This window comes from Falco cherrug, chromosome 1, assembly GCF_023634085.1.
Source record: "Falco cherrug isolate bFalChe1 chromosome 1, bFalChe1.pri, whole genome shotgun sequence".
NCBI classification, from domain to species: domain Eukaryota; kingdom Metazoa; phylum Chordata; class Aves; order Falconiformes; family Falconidae; genus Falco; species Falco cherrug.
Window position 1 is genome coordinate 76,127,227 of NC_073697.1, and position 17,479 is coordinate 76,144,705.

The 17,479-nt window shown below is 46.4% G+C and overlaps 1 protein-coding gene across 6 annotated transcripts in view; it reads left to right on the forward strand.

Annotated features, from left to right (window-relative positions):
- The window catches only part of GPRIN3 (GPRIN family member 3), a 51,632-nt gene extending 39,972 nt beyond the window's left edge, over nucleotides 1-11,660 (forward strand). For all 6 annotated transcript variants that reach the window (XM_055712295.1, XM_027801673.2, XM_055712312.1 and 3 more), the window contains 2 exons: nucleotides 4,685-6,413; nucleotides 6,468-11,660. In XM_055712295.1, coding sequence (XP_055568270.1) covers nucleotides 4,794-6,413; nucleotides 6,468-7,238 — 2,391 coding nt within the window. In that variant the 5' untranslated portion in view covers nucleotides 4,685-4,793 and the 3' untranslated portion in view covers nucleotides 7,239-11,660. The remainder of the gene's footprint in view (nucleotides 1-4,684; nucleotides 6,414-6,467) is intronic.
- The last annotated feature ends 5,819 nt before the right edge of the window (nucleotides 11,661-17,479 follow it).

The following is a 17,479-nucleotide window of genomic DNA, read 5'->3' on the forward strand; positions in this document are numbered from 1 at the left end:
TCAGGGTCCAGCGAAGGAGCCAGGCTGTATCCCAAGAACCCTGGCAGGAGCTGGGTTTTCCTCGGGTCTGTCCGTGCCTTCGGTTGGCAGCTTCAGCTGCTTTAATACCGCAGCATGCATCATGGATGGTTAACAAGTGCTTCTCGTGCAGGTGCTGGGAAGGGTTTTAGGAGGGGCTGTGGGGTTTTGTTTGGTGGTGTTGGCTTTAATACTAAAATGAGTCTGCTGGACTTCCAGTGAGCAGGCTTGTACAAATAAAGGTCCTTTTCTCCTGTCAGCATCCCAAGGCATGCTGAAAGATGGAAGCTGTGTATCTTGGATCTTACGTCTTCGGGCAGCCTCTTTTTGTATTTTAAGGAATATGTCCTTGGTTTGCTCTGTCCTTCCTTTGTAGTGCCGGTCTTCGATCCCCCAGATAATTAAGAGAAAATAACCCACGAAGCAGATTTTCTCACACACAGACAGAATAACAAACACCCTTCAACATTAACTAGGAAGTTACTGTATTTACAGAGAACAGCAACTTAATGAGATGGGAAAAGAACCACTGGATGCATAATTAGGAGGATTCAAGTGCATGTGTATGTTTAAAATTTAAAGAAACGTGCTTCATGTTCTGTATGTTCAGTGGTCTAGTTAAAGCATGCCGTTGTCTTTTCCTTAGATCAAGAGCAAGAAGGGAGGCTGAATTTCTGCTTCAACAGATGTTTATCTGTGTTCTTAACCCATGCAGTTGTATGATGATTTTCACGATGATCTCAGAGAACATACGATGAGATTAGAACTGTTGAGAGCAGGTGTTCAGTTCTTACATTTGTAGAAAAACAGGTGAGGAGAGGGCTCCAAGAATGGGGGGCTCAAGGAATGGAAAGCTGGTGAGATTCCAGAATTGAGGAGGGGATGCTTGCTTAGTTTGGGAGCTTCTTTTTAATTTTTTCATTATTTGTTTTAAAATTCTTTATAAAATTGAGGGTAGGTGGAGATGCTTGTGCTTTTGTAGCTTTTCGGATTTTTCAAGAGGGAATGGGAGGCAGAATCTTATGCTGGAATTTCCTGGAATTTTTTTGTTTTGTTTTATCAAATGTGCAGACTTTCTGGTTTTGTTGATGTTCTCATAAGCAGCAAGAGGGAAATTTGAAGTGTTGTTTTACTGGGGAATAGCTGTTACTGAAATAAAGAGGAGTTTCTTTGTATTGTCAGCACTGAGTGGCCTCAAAACTTCTTGAGGTTTAGTGGTTTGGGGGTTTTTGCTTTTTTGTTTTTAAAGCACATAAAGAGACCTGCTCAGTGACAAGAGTCCATGAAGGTCTGCTGGCCATGCAGGGACACCCCCAGACCATATAAGCCAAACATAGGCATTGTCAAAGTTAGAAACTTCTTGTTGAAAAAAGGTCCAGAAAAATTCTGTGTGAAGATTGACACAGTCAGGCAGACTGATTTGGTCTGACAGATTAAGGCGAAGGAGAACTGTGTTGGGGTAGAAAATCTGTTCTTATTAATAAAAATTGATTTTGGCCTTTGTAGAGATACTAATTTCACCTCCTGATAAAAGAAAATTTTGGATGATTGCACCAGGTCAGGCGTATAACACTTGAAAAATTCATCAGCAATCTTGATTTGTTTTGATACATGGGTTTTGGCCTGCTACTGAATTTTGTATTTCTGTTTCTTCTAGATATCTGCTTGTAATGTTGCTTGTTGGTTTGAATCCTCACTGTCTTGGCAGTTGAACAGTGTTGCCCGCAGGTTCCAGCATTGTTCTTCATTCCTATATAATAGGATTCCAATAATAAAAATGAGACAGTTATCATAAATAAGACTCCAATAATAAAAATGCCTTTCCAGTTCTGTAGTTAGTTGGGTTTGATTGGTTTTCTCTTGTGTAAGACATACCTTTCATTCTGATTTTTGTTCATTCTTAAGAAAGAGCATTGTCAAAAATTACTGCATTTATGTAGACTACTGTGATGCCTTTGGCTCCCATCACTAGGATGGTTTAGTGAAGAGTGTAAGAAGAAAGTAGCTTATATGACTATGACAACAAAGTCTTTATAAAAACCTTATTCTCATAAACTAACATGTTTTCGGAGTCATCCCAGGCAGTAGAATGACCCTGTCCCTTAAAGGGTCACATGAAATATCTGGGTTATGCTCTGGGGTCCCACATCAGAGAAGAGACCTACGTGGGGTTTTGGGGGCAGAATTTCCTCTGTCGACATTGTGTGTCAACTGCTCGGTAATAGAATCACTTCTAATTATCACATGTGGCAGTCATTTAAATGTGTGTTCCTAGTGATGCTGGTGAAGAGCCACTTAAACAGATGGGGAGAATTCATGTGAGGGTTCAGATCAGAACTAATTCACTTAACTGAAAAATTAGGAATCATTCCCCCGTTGACTGGGTGTGAGTTAAAGACAGTGCTCTGGAATGCAGATTGCCTTTCCCAGGTTTTGTGTAGTGAAGAGCCAAACAGATTTGCTCTGCCATCTTTATTTCTCCTGAAACTGTTTGCTGAGTAGTACGACTCATCCTAAAAACAGGGGTTGGTTGTGTTCCATTATGTGTTTAGTTGTTCTTAAATAAACTCTGGATCTTAAAAAAAAACACAAAAACATGTGACCTGCCCAATTGTATATACTGGTTTGGTTTGCATCAATATTTGGAAAAGGAAAGAAGAGTAACAGAATTTAGACAAACAGATGCCCAAAGCCATCTGCTCCTCGCCTCACGGTCATTAGACGTTCATAGTACAACAGCGTGAACTTGGAACGGCTCTCCTGTCCTTCAGGGCTGTGTTGGCTGGCTTTAAAGCGAGCACAAAATGAAGTGAAGGCATCTTGTAGGTGGACACAAACTTCCACCGATTTGCAGTCTGGTTTACATAACCTCAGTACTTCTCAAAAAGCTTAGCGATCGTTAGCCTTGCTGGAAGGCCATTTGGGGTGATTGCAGATCCTCCAGCATCAGGATCACTGTTCCCCAGGACTGGCTTAACCCAGCCGACTGTGTATATCTGTGGTTGGACAGAGCCCAAAGAGACAGTGTAAAAATAATAAACTATTAGTATCGGGAAGACTTAAAGCTTAATGAATTAGTTGCGGTATTTTCCTTTTCTTAGAAAAATAGACTCGCTGTATTTGGTTTAGTTTTCCTTTCATTGAGCGTTTTTCTCCTCTCTTTCTAAGTAGCCTAATGTGCTGAAATTTAGGATTAATTTTAAAGAAGCTAAGGAAGTTTTACTGTTGCTATTCAGGCTGAGAGAAGGAGAGGAGGGGTGTTTCTGGAAAAGGCTTTTGCTGATTTTGCTACTGGGCGAGGGAGGGTCTGGAACAGCTGAGTGATTGCATAGCTCTTCCTAGCAGTGTCTCCCAAGTAATGCTGCAAAGGAGACCCTACTGTGTGCCTGCAGGGACGTGGGCACACGGAGGTACGATGATTTTTCCAGTTTCATCCCTCTGGTTAACATAAAAACTAAATGTTCAGGGTGTCTCCCAAATCTCATGCCTGTGCTTTGCTAGCAGCGTAAGCTGGGGAAAGTCTTTTAAACAAGCATAGGTCGCCTGCAGTTAGGAGAAGGCTGGGGTGGGATTTTATCACTGACCACTACCACTGTGCTGACACTGACAGGGATCCAGCCCTTGCCCTCCAGCAGGGTCCAAGTCAGGCAGTGCCAAGTCATTTTGAAAGCCCAGCCAAGGAGTGCATTTGGAGATTGCCTCCTGTTGGAAGTGATGTTTTCTCTGCAGTCCTGGCTGGACTTCCACCTGGATAACTCTGCTCCACCGACTTAAAATCCCTCCCTAGTATTTCACTGGTTATGGCATGGGCCCCTACTGTTCTGTGGTGCTGCAGCGTTCCCCTTGCAGTTTCATATCACCTGCTTGTAAGTTGATTTCTATATCATCTGTGCCTCCATTTAGTAATCGAGCTGGCTTTCTTGTAATTATTTCAAAGGATTCAAATGTGAAAGCAGTAAGTATGTGCACAGCCCTGGTGCGGTACAGTGCAGTAGCTACTCTTGGTGTTTATCTGTACCACCCAACAGGTTGTCATCCCTCGGTGTTCCTTTTGCCAGTGGGGTTTGGGTTCATCCACATCAGTCTGAACCGACCTGTTGCCCGCTGTGAGCATGGCTTTGATGGTAGTGGAGTTAGAGAAGGGCTGCCCGTGAGGAGGAAGGGGAGCTGGTGCTCAGTGAAGGTGTGGGATTCATTCACGTCACAGGGGTGGGAATCAGACCTGTTCTTCACATAGACACAACAGGTGAGGTAGCACCTTTCCTTCCAGAGGTGGCTTGCTAGAGGCTTTAATCACACTGAGCTTATTTTGTGGCCTCAAACTGCCACACAAAGTCTGCACCCCTTCCCCTTCATCCCTGCTTGCATGTCTTTTTTTTTTTTTTTTTTTTTTCCCTCTCTTGGCATGTCATTATGTTTTCATTAATATATCAACAACAGGGCAGCTGTTGTGGCTTTGTCCCTAGTATTGTCTTCTCAATCCAGACCTTGGACTTGGGAGATCCTTGAAATCCCTGTCTTCTATGTGACTTATAGGCAAATGAGGTGCTTCACTTTCCCCCTTACCTGCAAGTATTTCTCTCCAAGCCGCAAAATCTATCTGTTCTGGGTACTTTTTCTTCTTAAATCTGACTGCTGCTAACTCTGTTGTTTCTTTCATTAACAGATTAGCTTTACAGGAAACCCGTCACCAACAGCCTGCCCTGTTGTACCCACCACCCAGTAAGAAAACTCCAAGGAGAAGCTGAGGACAAACCACATCTCACAGGCAGTTCATGGGGACTGTACCAGATCCTCTGAGATCTGCCAAGCTTTCCCTGGTCACAGCTTCTGCAGAGGAGGACCACCTGGGAAACCTGCAGTCTGCTAAGCACCAGCCCCAACTACCCAGCGGAGGAGAGAGGGCCAGCAATGGCTTTCCGTGCACACCGACCGGCCCTGCTGGAGCCTGCTTGTTCGACCTGAAATGCACGGCGGCTGCCAGCGCACAGAGGTGCGAGCAATGCCACGAGGACGATGCTAGCCAGCAGGAAACCCTTCCTTCCAGGCTCGCCAGCAAAGCTGTGGAGGGGCGTCCTGCAGCCGTAGAGCCAGCCAGTTGCTCCCGGGCAGCAGGCAGCCAGGGACCAGCAGCACCAGCCCCCACTGCGGTAGGAGCCCCCTTGGTGGGGCAGGGGCCAGAGATGATGCCAGCCCCCCAGAGCTCCCGGCAGTTTGTGCAAGGCAGCCAGGCAAAAGCAAGCTCCCTGACACAAATAGATGACTCTGCCTTGAAACCTCAGGGGACTGACAATCAGCCAGCACTTGAGGTGTTAAATTATTCTTCCCCGGGCGACCCTGTCAGGGGTAATGAGTCCTGTCATACTTCTCAGGCAAACCTTCTGCAAAGAGGGGAAAAAGACAAGGGAGCAGAAAAAACTGGTTCTGCTGCATGTCAGCCAGCCTCGCCAGCAAGGCACACTGAAGCTGACCTGGGGAGAGACCTGCAGGCTAGCTGGGAAGCAAAACGCAGGGCTGCAGGCACCACGCAGCTGCATCCCACAGATAAGACTGAAGTGGTGCAGAGCAGTGAGGCACCAGCCCCGTCGAGCTACCGGAGTCCGCATCCAGTACACAACACAGACCCCGAGCCGGGGAGCCCAGGCCCCCCCCAGCTCTCCAAATTCAGAGAAACGGGTACAATGACAGTTCAGCCAGAGAGCAGGTCTTTAACTCAGGAAGCAGCAAGCAGGACGTGGCGAGATGCTGAGGTTCAGGCTGTGGCTGCTGTGGAAAGCAAGTCGGCCTCCACCAGCCCCAGCATCCTTGTTGCCTTCTTAAAAGGGAATGCTCCTCCAGAGGAGGAGGAAGAACTACACGTAATTTACCGAGGAGGTATGGGGCTGAGCCAGTCTGCACCTACTGACAGTTTATCCTTACAACAGAAGTCTCTGTGTTCTCCTGGTATCATGTCAAAATCAACTGTTGTTACGGCTGTGACTGCTTCGGCCCAAACGCAGCCCATCAAACTGCCTGGGCTCCAGTCTGACGTCGTGTCCCCAGTGGCAGCAGATAATGCAAAACCTGTTCTTCCCTCCTCCCCTTCAGCAGTTTCCTCCCAAGGGACATCTGTGGGTAACACTACAGTGATCGGTGCAGCCCGCGACAGCAAGGATGCTGCTGGCCTGCCAGTGGAGGCTCAAGTCCCACCAAAGCCCATCCCTGTGGAGCAGCTTGCAGTTGACTCCAGTAATCAAACTCCAGCACAGTCTGGGTCTGGCGCTGGTGAACCAAGCACCACTTCTGCTGCTGCTCTCCCAGGATCCAGGAACAATGTGCAAGACCCTGTCCACGATGTGGCAAGCAACCGGTTACCTTTACTCTGTAGCACAGGCAGTGAAGTCAAGCAGAAGGAGGTCCTGGGCAGCTCTGAGCAGAAGGAGGTCCTGGGCAGCTCTGAGCAGAAGGAGGTCCTGGGCGGCTCTGAGCAAAAGCCTGTGCAAAGTAAGGGTGCGAGTCAAGAGGAGGCCATTGCTAATCAATCTGTGGTAAAACCAAAGGAAGAAAGCTCGGTGGTGCTTGATCCTAAAGGAGGGATGGATGTCAGCAGCCAACCTGCTGCTGTCCACGTAAAGGCGTGCTCAGAGGATGCAGGTGGAAAGGAGGAGAGCAGAGGCCAGGGGGACACTGGCCGGGCTCAGATGGCTGGCAGCCGGAGCCTGCAGGCAGGGCTGGTGCCCGAGCTGAGCGTGAGCTCCACACATGCCACCCCTCCTGTGGAGACATCGGCAGCTCCCCAGCAGCAAGGCTTCCAGGCCAAGGAGCCCGGGCGCAAGCTTCACACAGCGACTCCTTCTGCTTCAGCTCAGGCCCTGCCGAACCTGGGGGAAAACAAAAAGCAGCCCACCCCGGCCATGGAGGCAAAAGTGCAGGTGAAGCAGTCCAAACACGTCAGGGATGTTGTTTGGGATGAGCAGGGCATGACGTGGGAGGTTTACGGTGCTTCTCTTGATCCGGAATCCCTGGGAATTGCCATCCAGAACCACTTACAGAGACAAATACGGGAACACGAGAAACTGATCCGGGCTCAGAACAGTCAGACCCGGAAATCCATTTCCTCGGATACATCCTCAAATAAAAAACTGAAAGGGAGGCAGCACAACGTGTTCCAGTCCATGCTGCAGAATTTTAGGCGTCCTAATTGCTGCGTCCGACCTGCTCCCTCGTCTGTGTTAGACTGATGTGGCTTGCGGGGGTGCGTAGATGTCTGTGGTGGTAGCAAGAATCCCTCCCCTCAAGTCTCAAGTCCTGCTGTCCAGTTGTGTTATTGGGGTTATGATGCAGCAACAGTGGAAAATTATTCCCCTTTGTTTTCTGAGTAGCCACATGCTCCGTCATGCCATTATTATTGCCACAGCTGGTGTATTGCCACATTGTGCCCCATCCCGACTACTGTCAGATGAAAAGCTAGGTACTTAGTAAAAGCACAAATTTAAATTGCCACCTTGCTGCAGGGAGAGCAGCACCTTCTGAAAAAGCAAGAAGCAGAGGGATTGTCAGAATTATTACGGGAAATTACTTGTGTGCATCACGAGGTCTTACACAAAGGGTTGGGCTGTGGGAAGCTGGGTGAGGTGACACTGAGGTTCAGCAGCTGTAAAGACCTAACGCAAAACAACCTTCCTGGTGTGTGAGACGCCCATGCTGGGGCAAGTCCACAAAAAGGCGATGGACGTGGTCCCACTCCTGTTGATGCCATGGGGCACTGTTCTCATGTGAGCCCCAGAGAGCCAGGTCTTCCCCTCCCATGGACACGGAGGACCAGGCAAAGAGGGAGGATCAAGGCTGAAGGATTATCTCTTTGGGAGAAGTTAAGTCAATGGGATTTTGCTGGCTAGAAGGGGAGGTGAGAGGGATCTGTTCTGCAGGCTTTTTCTGTCCTGCGTCAGCCACGCAGAGCATAAGCAGGCGACGCACCCAGGGCAGGCGAGGCACGAGGGAGCACATCGGTAGATGTACCCGCGTCCAGGGGGACGGTGCCCTTAGTTGCACCGGGGTGCTCCAGCCAAGTCTTTCCAAAGCAGCAGGCCGTTCTGGCTCCTCAGCTGGGGTGGGCAGCCCCTGCTTCCAGCCTCCCGTGGTGCTGAGCACCTCTGCTCTCAATCACTCTTTAAAGTGGTATGGATCTTTTTTTCTCTCTCCAGGGATGCACAACAACGTTTTCCTGTAGGAGCCGGCCATCCCCTGCATCTGGGTCCATGAGCCCACGTCTAGTGTGTTACACTGATTTTTTTTCTTTTTAAGTCCTTAGCCAACTCCACTTTTTTTTTGTGCAGTATTTTGGTGCTTTTCTTGCTGCCTTTCATAAACCAAATACCATTTATTTAGCCTGTGCGTATTTTGTTTTACCTAATGCTCTCTATATTATAAACCATTATATTGTTAACTTGAAACATTTACTTTACAGAAGTACTGATGTCTTGAGACAATCTTTGCTGTATTTCTAATGTTAGAAAAGGTGTAGAAACTGCTAATAAAAGGTAGCTTAGTCACTGTTTCTCCAGAATTGTGCTATACAATAACGCCTCAAATGTATGTTGGTCACATTTCTCACCTTAATAATGTTTTTCAACCTGGGAAATGTGTTTCCCACTAGCTTTTTATTCTGTCCACTAGAGCTCATGATGGGAGGCTGGGGAACTCCTGCAGTTTGTAGAAAATTTAGTTTTCAATCCTGCAAAGCAGTGAGGATTTGGATATTGTAATCCTGCAGAGTACTAGAGTTAAAAATAGGGGTTATTTTTATTCCATTAAAGATTTTTCATGAATCATGACGATAATTTATTTCTGTCTCTAGTACCACGCATCTGACTTACTCTGTAGATCTTACTCTTGCAACTTACTCTGTAAATCTTACAGGTTTACACAGTGTAAATGAGTATTGAATTTTTTTTTTTTATTTTTTTTTTTTTTTGTCTGAAGCAGACCTGAGGTGGTCCCCTTTTATTTAGCAATTTTTTTAGTATATCAACTGCCAAGCCTTCAAAGCAGCTGTTATGGGGAATTTTTTCCCCCGCAGAGAGGTAAAATACTGTAAGATACAATAATTTGATCAGTGAAAGGTGTTGCCCCTAAGTATAGTACTGAATTTACTCCTGGTTTTCCTCTGGTATATGCTTAGGGAGTTCATGGCACGTCCTTGCTCCATTTCTGTATGTTGTGTCAAGTCCTGTCCCACTTGATGCTGAATTGCTAATTCTGAAGTGCCACATTAGAGTGTGTCTTCCCACCTCTGCCTACTGGGAGGAAACTCTCCTACCTTTTTTCTGTTAATACTATTTTTTCCATCCCATTCCTAGCAGTGGCAGAGATGTGAGTTTCATGTGAAATTTTCTGTGGGATCAATATTGGCAGTATCATTAGGTGAGGTTAGTTGACAAGTTCGGTGTCTCTTCCCACGCTGTGTCCATGTCAGCCCTGAAGAGGTTCCCTGAGTTGTCTGCAGTGTTTGCTGTGTCCTGTCCAGGTCCAAAGCTTTGCATTGCTCCTTTTGCCTCCCTTCTGCCCCCTCCCTCGCCAGCTGCTGCCCAGCCTGTCTTCCCGTGAAACAGTGGCTCTTGGCTCAGCTCGCGTCCTCCTTTCCCGTGTCCCCCTCACTGTAGCGTTGTGAGCCAGCTTACTCTGAACTGTCCCCTTACAAATACGCTCAGTCTGAATATATAAATGCATTGTTATATTTTTTGCCAGAGGAGAATAAATGGCTATTGCACATTCACCACTTTCCATGAACTTTATCCTTTAGCTTAAGCTCTCCAAAATATTTCTGGCTTATGGGTATGAGTTGCTTTATTGAGATCAAACTGGGCTTGGCACTGAGTGAGCAGGGGGCTGGGCCAGCACGGGAATTAACTCTTCTTCATGAGGGATGGGAGATCTCTTCTGGTTCCCTGCAGCTGCTTCCAGCTGTGAGTCTTCACCAGCCAGTCCACCTGCACCTCCCGCCCCACCCCAAACGATTACCTTTCTTCCAGGAAGATTTCATCAATACATACATACCACAAAACACCGATGGGCAAGTTATGAAGTGGATGCATCTGAACAACAGCATGAGCATACTTGGGAAAACTGTACTGGTCAGCAGAGCACTGTGCTTCTGTATTCCAGGAAAATAGGAGTGCAAAGACAAACCACAAAACGTCGATGATGCTGCCTGGTGGGCCCAGAAGGCCTGCAGGCATGTGTTTGAAGCCAAGCAATAACGTGCCAAAAACCAACACACAATATGAGTCGATAATCACCAGCGCATCTCATGGAAAATATTTTAGATTTTCACTTTGTCTTGCTAGGGCAGACTGTAGGCAACCTGCTGGTTTAATACTGATAATTTATGCTTTCTCCTGTGTGCAATGTCTAGATGACAATGTGTATCCTTGTAGGGATGATGCATCTTTCACCAGCAGCAAAACAGAACAATGTTTTGGGTAGCAATTAGCAAATATTATGCATGTGAGCGGTCTTGTAGCAGCCAAGAAGGACTGTTCTTGGTGTCACATCAGTATTGAAAATGAAAGTGTGCTTGGAGTAACGGTATAGCAGAGGGTAGGGAGAGGTGATGTGTGTGCCACCACCCTGCTCTTTTTCTCTCTGTGACTCAGAATCACATTGCATTGGTTGGATGGTTAGCAACCAAAGGAAATCAATTTGGGCTAGTAAAAAGAAGGTTGAAAACAGAAAGTATTTTTCATTCCCAAGAGTAAAATGTGTATGAAAAAAAGACCTGTGTTGCAGCCCAGCCAGTTGAAATAACTCTTCAGTTTGGTTTGTTGCAAGATCAGAAATGTTGGGAAACAAGCTAATTGTCAGGAAATTCTTCTCTGTTGGCTGCATCTTCTGGGAATGTTAACATGGACAGAACCATTAATAAAGGCAGTGAATGAGAATGAAAGAGTTACTTCTGGTTTCACTTCAGGAGTTTTCCACTAGGCAAGATGAGATAAGCACGTTTCAATGTTGCCAATACAAAACCTGTGTTGAAGCAGAATCTCATTGCAGGCAATTTGCGATGTAGTCCTGGATTCATGTGAGGTTGTGACCTCCACTACTGTCTCTGTGCACTCGGTTGGTACCTGCCAGCTTTGCGTTGCCTTGGGCACAAGTGCTGAAAGTCCTGTCTCATTTCTGCTGACTTAGTTTGGAAAAAAAGAGTGGGGAAAGAGCTGGAGTGACAAGGAGGACAATATCTCCCTTTTCCATTTCAGAGGAAGAAAACCTTCTTTTGAGTATGCAAGAAGGAACTGCTGAGAAACATGGGGAGAGAGGGACTGAAATGAAGTAAAATGAAGTTGATGTAGGTACTTCACAAGGAATTCCTGTTCCTATGTCTATAAAGCCAATGTTTTTCTTAAGTTTCACCCATTTGTTCATTCTGAGCTCACAGATGTTTTCATATCGTTGGCATCCCGTGACTTTTAGGAAAATGAACATTTCCAAAAGCTTTCTATTTTGCTAGTATGTATAGATATATCTAAATGCATTTCCACAAAACCACTAGGCAAACAACCTCAGTTTATTACCGCTACTACCATGTAAAAGCTTGTAAAATGGACCCTTTGGAGAAGCATCTTCAAAGGGTTCAGAAAAGGTGAATAAACGCTCTAAAGATAGCACTACCTTTTATCTTTAATTTCATGACCATATTGAAGTGTTACATTTAGAAGCAGAAATCCAAATGAAAACTGGTGTTGAAGTTGATGGAATATTCAAGTTGGCTGCGACTGGTTTTCAGGTTGGAAACGAGATGGAATCTACCATACCAGTGTTTCATTACTGAGCTCAGTATATGCAAGGTTTGTATGAAAGCACAAATTTTATTAGCCTATTAGCTCTATTGTCTTGTTCCATGTCTATCATTCTACACCGTTTAAAAATGAATGCAAAGGTTACCAGGACAGAGCAAGTCTTTCATACCCAGCTTATGGAAATGGCTGAGAGACAACTGATCATCAGACTGTGGTTTTGGGAAGTTAAAGGCTGTAGTTGGAAGGAAACTCTCCCCTCTGTTTTTTGGGGTTTTGGTGTGGTTTTTTTTCTCCCCTGTTTTTGTAACGTCTCAACCTCTGCTGGTTTATTTTTTGGTGACTCTGTGATGCCTGTATGAGTGGTCGGTATTTTCAGCAATCCCAAAGATATGCACATAGATTCTTAGCCAAATGCTGCGCACTACCAAATATCTCTGGGCTCACTGGATGCTGCAGTGGTCCACAGGCCTGAAGGTCAGGTACTGTATGTTGAAATGGCTGCAATTTTCTCTTAGGGGCCTAAATTATCCCACTTGAGACAGTGTAGATGTTGAAAAGAACGCATGAAGTATTACAGCTGAATTGTGCCAAACTGAAATTGATATAATCTTTCTTTTAAAGAAAAAAAAAAAACAAACTCTGAGATTTATTGGATTTTGTGCTTTTCTGAGCAGCTCTTCCTTCCTAGAGTTTATAATGTGGATTTTGCGTCAAATCCTGGAAAGGAAGGTTTCGCAATGTGCAACATATCTTTCATCATTCAGGCTTCCTTAAAGAAGAAAATGATGTTATTACTAAGCCAAATCACACAAAGAAGAAGTATTTTTTCCTCTAGGAAAGCATTTGCTGTAGGTAAGCTTCTGGTGTGTATGCAGTAAGGTGTGTGTGGTAAGGTGGGTGTACGTGTGTGAGGTGTCATGCATTACTCATACAGAAACAAGGATTTTCTCCTTATCTGGTCTCTAAAACAATTCCCACATCCATATCAAAAACCCCAGCAGTCGGCCAACCTCCGTGTCTAGACTGTCAACAGAAAGTGCAGTGGCAGGGGTGTACAGAGATGCATGCTGGCTCCTGAGCTGTGTGGAAATCCACACTTGTATGCACAAACTGGTTTCTGCACAAAGACTATGGGTGACAGCAAGCACCTGAGCTCATCACGGATAGGATCGCATCAGCCGAGTCCCATTTGAAATACTAGACCTAAGGTTTTGTTAGCTTTCTGCTTAGACTGACACTCTCTGGAGTAGAAATAAATGCCAGTTCTGCCAGCAAAGTCTCCAGCAGTTGTCTGCGGCAGAATACGAGTCTCTCAGATGCTTCTCAGCAGCTCTGCTACAACAAATGATCCTTCTGCTGGAGGGTCCTCCTGACAGTGCTTCCCTTAGCCCTTTTCATAATCAATAGTTTCAAGTACATCAAATGCAAGTTTAGACGCTGCCCTAGGAATTTCAGTAAAATGGAAGAAAAAGACCCATGTGTTCATGGTACATAAAATCACATCCGAAGTTAAGGTCTCAGTTGCACACTGGAAAGCGTCTGGAGTTAAAGGAAGAAAGGGTCGGTGAACTTTGAATTCCTGGCTGCTGCAAGCACCACAGAAGTGGTGGCCACAGATCACTCAGCAGCAGAAGAAAAACAGCTTGTGGGCTTCTAACAACTGGTATCATTGTGGCTTTATTATTTTTATAATTACAATGACTGAACGTGATGTACTGTACAAAGTAAAGCTAGTATTAGGCATCCAGGTGTACGTGGCATTCATTCGAGACATACCAACAGAAGTTTGCATGTGAAGAAGTCTTACAGTGATACTAAAGCGATGTTACCCGCCTGATCAAGTCCCTTAGGAATTTAATGTTTTGCTGTTTTACATCTCCTGGTTTCCATGCCGAGTACAATAAAATGAACACTGTCTTAATTATTCTGGGTCTCTGTTTGTAGGCTGACATGGGAACAGAAAGGACTTTGAAGTGTGGCCCTTTGGCTAAATCTGTGAATGTCTGTACGACAGAGCAGCTACAAAGGGCTTTCTGAATTCAGACCTGGCGGCTTGCAAAGCTCGGTGTGGTGGAAGCCACCACGCGCTGTCCCTGCCAGAGCAGAGACCTGTCTGCTTCCTTCCATGTCTTTTCACGGTTGCCGTTGCCTTTTCACGGTGGTTCATGAGCACCAGCTTCCCAGCAGCAGCTGCTGCTCTACCCTTTCGCATGAATTCACTGAGCCTTGCAGCAGCTCCTTGCCCCACAGCACTGGCCCAGCTCAGCAGGCCAGGAGCCAAGGTGGAAAGGGCAGCGGCTTAACCCTGTGGTGTCACTGCTGGAGCAAATGGTCACCACTGTCCACCAGCACGCCTGCACACCATGCACAGAGCTGAGAGCATCAGCAGCAGAGTAACCTGAGCCATTTTCCTCCGCAGAAAAAGAAATGAAGTTTTATCTCGTAATACAAAAGAGCATAAGATAACAGGCGATGGCTGTGAAGTAGTTTGATCTGGCAGTATGGTATCTGATCTTACAAGTATGGTATTTCCATGTGCCTGTCTACTGCTGAAGAGCATGAGCCCCCACCTCAGCATGCTCTTTCCTATGGTGAGGGAGGAGGAGCGGAACAGGCCCCGAGATAATGTGGTTGCACAGTGCCTCTGCTACTGGGGGTCTCCTGGCTGCCCACCCCACACTGGAGCCCTCTTCCCCAAAATCATCGTTTCTTGTGCTGTATTTCTGTGGCTGGTGGTTGGCCAGTAGGGTTCAGGTTGCTTCAGCTAAATACCCATTGCTTTGGGCAACTGGGCAGGGTATTTTATTAATTAGCTTTGCTGGATTCCACGGCATACGGTTCAGGTTCCTGCATGCTAGTGGCTGCCGAAGATTAATCCTGAACCCAAACTGCCAGGAGAGGGGTGTTTCCCTACGGTAGCTGTGCTCATTCAGCTGTGTGCTGCAATTGGCAAGCTCTCTTTGGGGGCAGGAAAACAGGTCTCCCTTTCTTACTTCATCCCTGTAGTCTTGCTGCAGTAGGAAAAAAGCCCAGAGATGCCCCACTCCCAGGGGACTGACCCAGCAGAAGAAAGACCAGTGCAGAAAACAAGCTAGCATCCTATCAAACCAATACTCATCACTGCATGTTTTCCATCTGAGGCAGATTTTAGACCATATAACATCACAGTTTCAGGGGAATAGTGCCTTCATATATAAAGAATAAGTCTGGCTTCTTGCTCATGCACCAGCTGATTTACAGAGGATATGAGGTTCCACCAGCAGCACTACATCCTGGGATATCTGCTTCGCTTCTTCAACCAGCTACAGAAACTGCCGTGCCATTAGGGATTCAAATGCCATCAAAACCACTCTGTGGTAGCTGGCAGTATTGTGAGTGGAAAACTGAAAGATTTCCTCATCAAATTTCAAGTTACTCCTTTGAGAACCATAAACGGCTAGTTTTGCTGGCCAACGTTTTAAAAAGCAGGCACTGAAGACTGCGACTCAGTGTTCAGATAACTACAGCCTCATTTGTGGGAAGTGTAGGGCCTCATATCTCCTGTTGAGGTCAGGTTGTAGAGCCCTGTGGATGCTTGGTATCTCTACAAAGAAAGCCATTGTTGATGAGGCACCTATAACCCCATGTGACAGTAGGTAACTCATCGTAGGCAGCTCTGTAATGACAGCCTGCATGTTTGGACCAACAGAAAGCTGTCAGCGCACATAAGGAAATGGTAAATGTACGGGATTTCCCATTGCCACTCGTATTCCAGCAGCGCCGGTAGGAGTGAGGGTACTGCTGCATTGCTTTTTGCACTTACAAAAGTCAAATTAAGCGGGATCAGCGTGGGAGAACGGGTGCCAGCCTGCAAAGGAATTTGCCTTTGCTGTGCCATCTTTGTGATGAATTAACTATTTTTTTAAAAAAGTGTTTTCTAATAGCCTGCTGTGGACTGCGGCACAAGGAAGGGATTTGGGTCATTCATGCTGAGGTTCTGCCTTAATTCCATAATTCTATTTATTTCTTTTCCTAATTAGAAGCCTGCCTATGGCAGTGCTTCTTCTCTAGATGCACTTACATAACATCAGAAAGACCGAAGCGAGCCGAGCAGTCGAGGATGTGTTTCTCACGAGCTGGTGGAAAATACACCTGCAGCTAAAGCACCGCCGCTCGGTGCCTGCCTCTTCCTCGGCACCCGTTGGGAAATGGCTGGTGTATCAGAATGGGTGCCGGGTTCTGCGAAGCCCCCACGCCGGTGCTGAGCTGGAGACTGCTGGGCTGCCCTCACCCCGGGCTCAGGAAGGAGAGACGGGGTCCGCCCGGGAGATGGCAGAGGTGAGGCCATCCACGAAGCTGCTCCTCCTGTGATTTGGGAGCACCTCACCTTTCCTCCCTCACATGTGGGTGTCTTCCTTTTATAAGGGCTGTTACTGAGCAATTAATTAATGAGACAAATTGCTTAGGTTTAGTAAGTCTTAAGCTAAGAGAAAAGCCTTTGGGGAGAGAGTGGCTGCATGCATTAGTGTACTCACCCTTCTGAAACGCCTGGGCTCCCATTAGGTTTTTGGATGCTCTGAGCACCAAATGTCTCCCCACACCCACTGTGACTGTACCTTTATGTAAACCAGCTATTTGAAGTAGAAAAGCTGAGAGGTATACGGCAGTTTAGGTAAGACACCATAATCAGATAAGTCTTACAAACTATCTGAGGCAATGCAAATGCAGTATATGCTCCAATTTGGTTAATGATATGAAATATTCTTTATTACAGGTTTACCTCCTTGCCTGTACTGACATGGCTCTGCATGCTTATATATTTCTCTGCTGGGAAAACTCCTGCTGTTCACCCTAACTTCCCTGCTGCACAGCTTCTGCTACATCAGGCTATACCTCCTTCATCCACCCATCTTAAGCAGTGCTCTCTCTCTCTCCTCCCAGACTCACCCGCCTTTCCAGCTTGGCTTTGTTGATGTTGAAAGGCTGTTTGGAAGAGTGAAGCACTCGGTTGCTCGCTCTCATCTGCTTTTCACTTTTTGGATGTTGCCATGAGTGATACTAACGACTGTCTTGCATTCCCTTATGTGGGTTTCTCTGCTTTCGGGGGGACATACCCTGAGATCACCAGTCTGAGTGCAAACAACACAACCGGTACACGGCTGCTGCTCCCTGGGATGGATGGGGGTGAGCAGCCTGTTCCTCACCTGCCTCTCATCTCTCACGTTCTCTATGCCCTTGCAAAGCCAAAGCCAGGTTCTCTGGCCCCTTCCCCCATGGCAGCACAGGTGGAGCGGAAAGCAGTCGTATTTTCTCCACCAGCTATTGCTCTGAGATGGCACCCTTCCCACCGGCACAGAGCTCCAGTAACCATGTCATAAGGTCCACCCCTTTGCTTGCCGGAAGAAAATCTGTCTCATTTCTTTTGTGCATTTTCTTTCTAGCTTGGCTCATACAAGCTGGAATAGCTACTGCAAACGAATTGACAGCACTGTAGAGAGAGATGCAAAACTGAGGGAAGCCCCTAAACATCCTAATCTCTCCTGAAACAGAAGCTGGAGCTTTTATAGAACCTGCCCCCGACAGAAAGAGAACTGTATAGTATAGCTTACAGCTTTCTTTATAGCTACCTATGTGGAGATCGTGTCCAGCTCCAGCACTGCTGGTCCTTTCTGTCTCCAGTGCAGGTTAAAAAAGAAAAAGAAAAA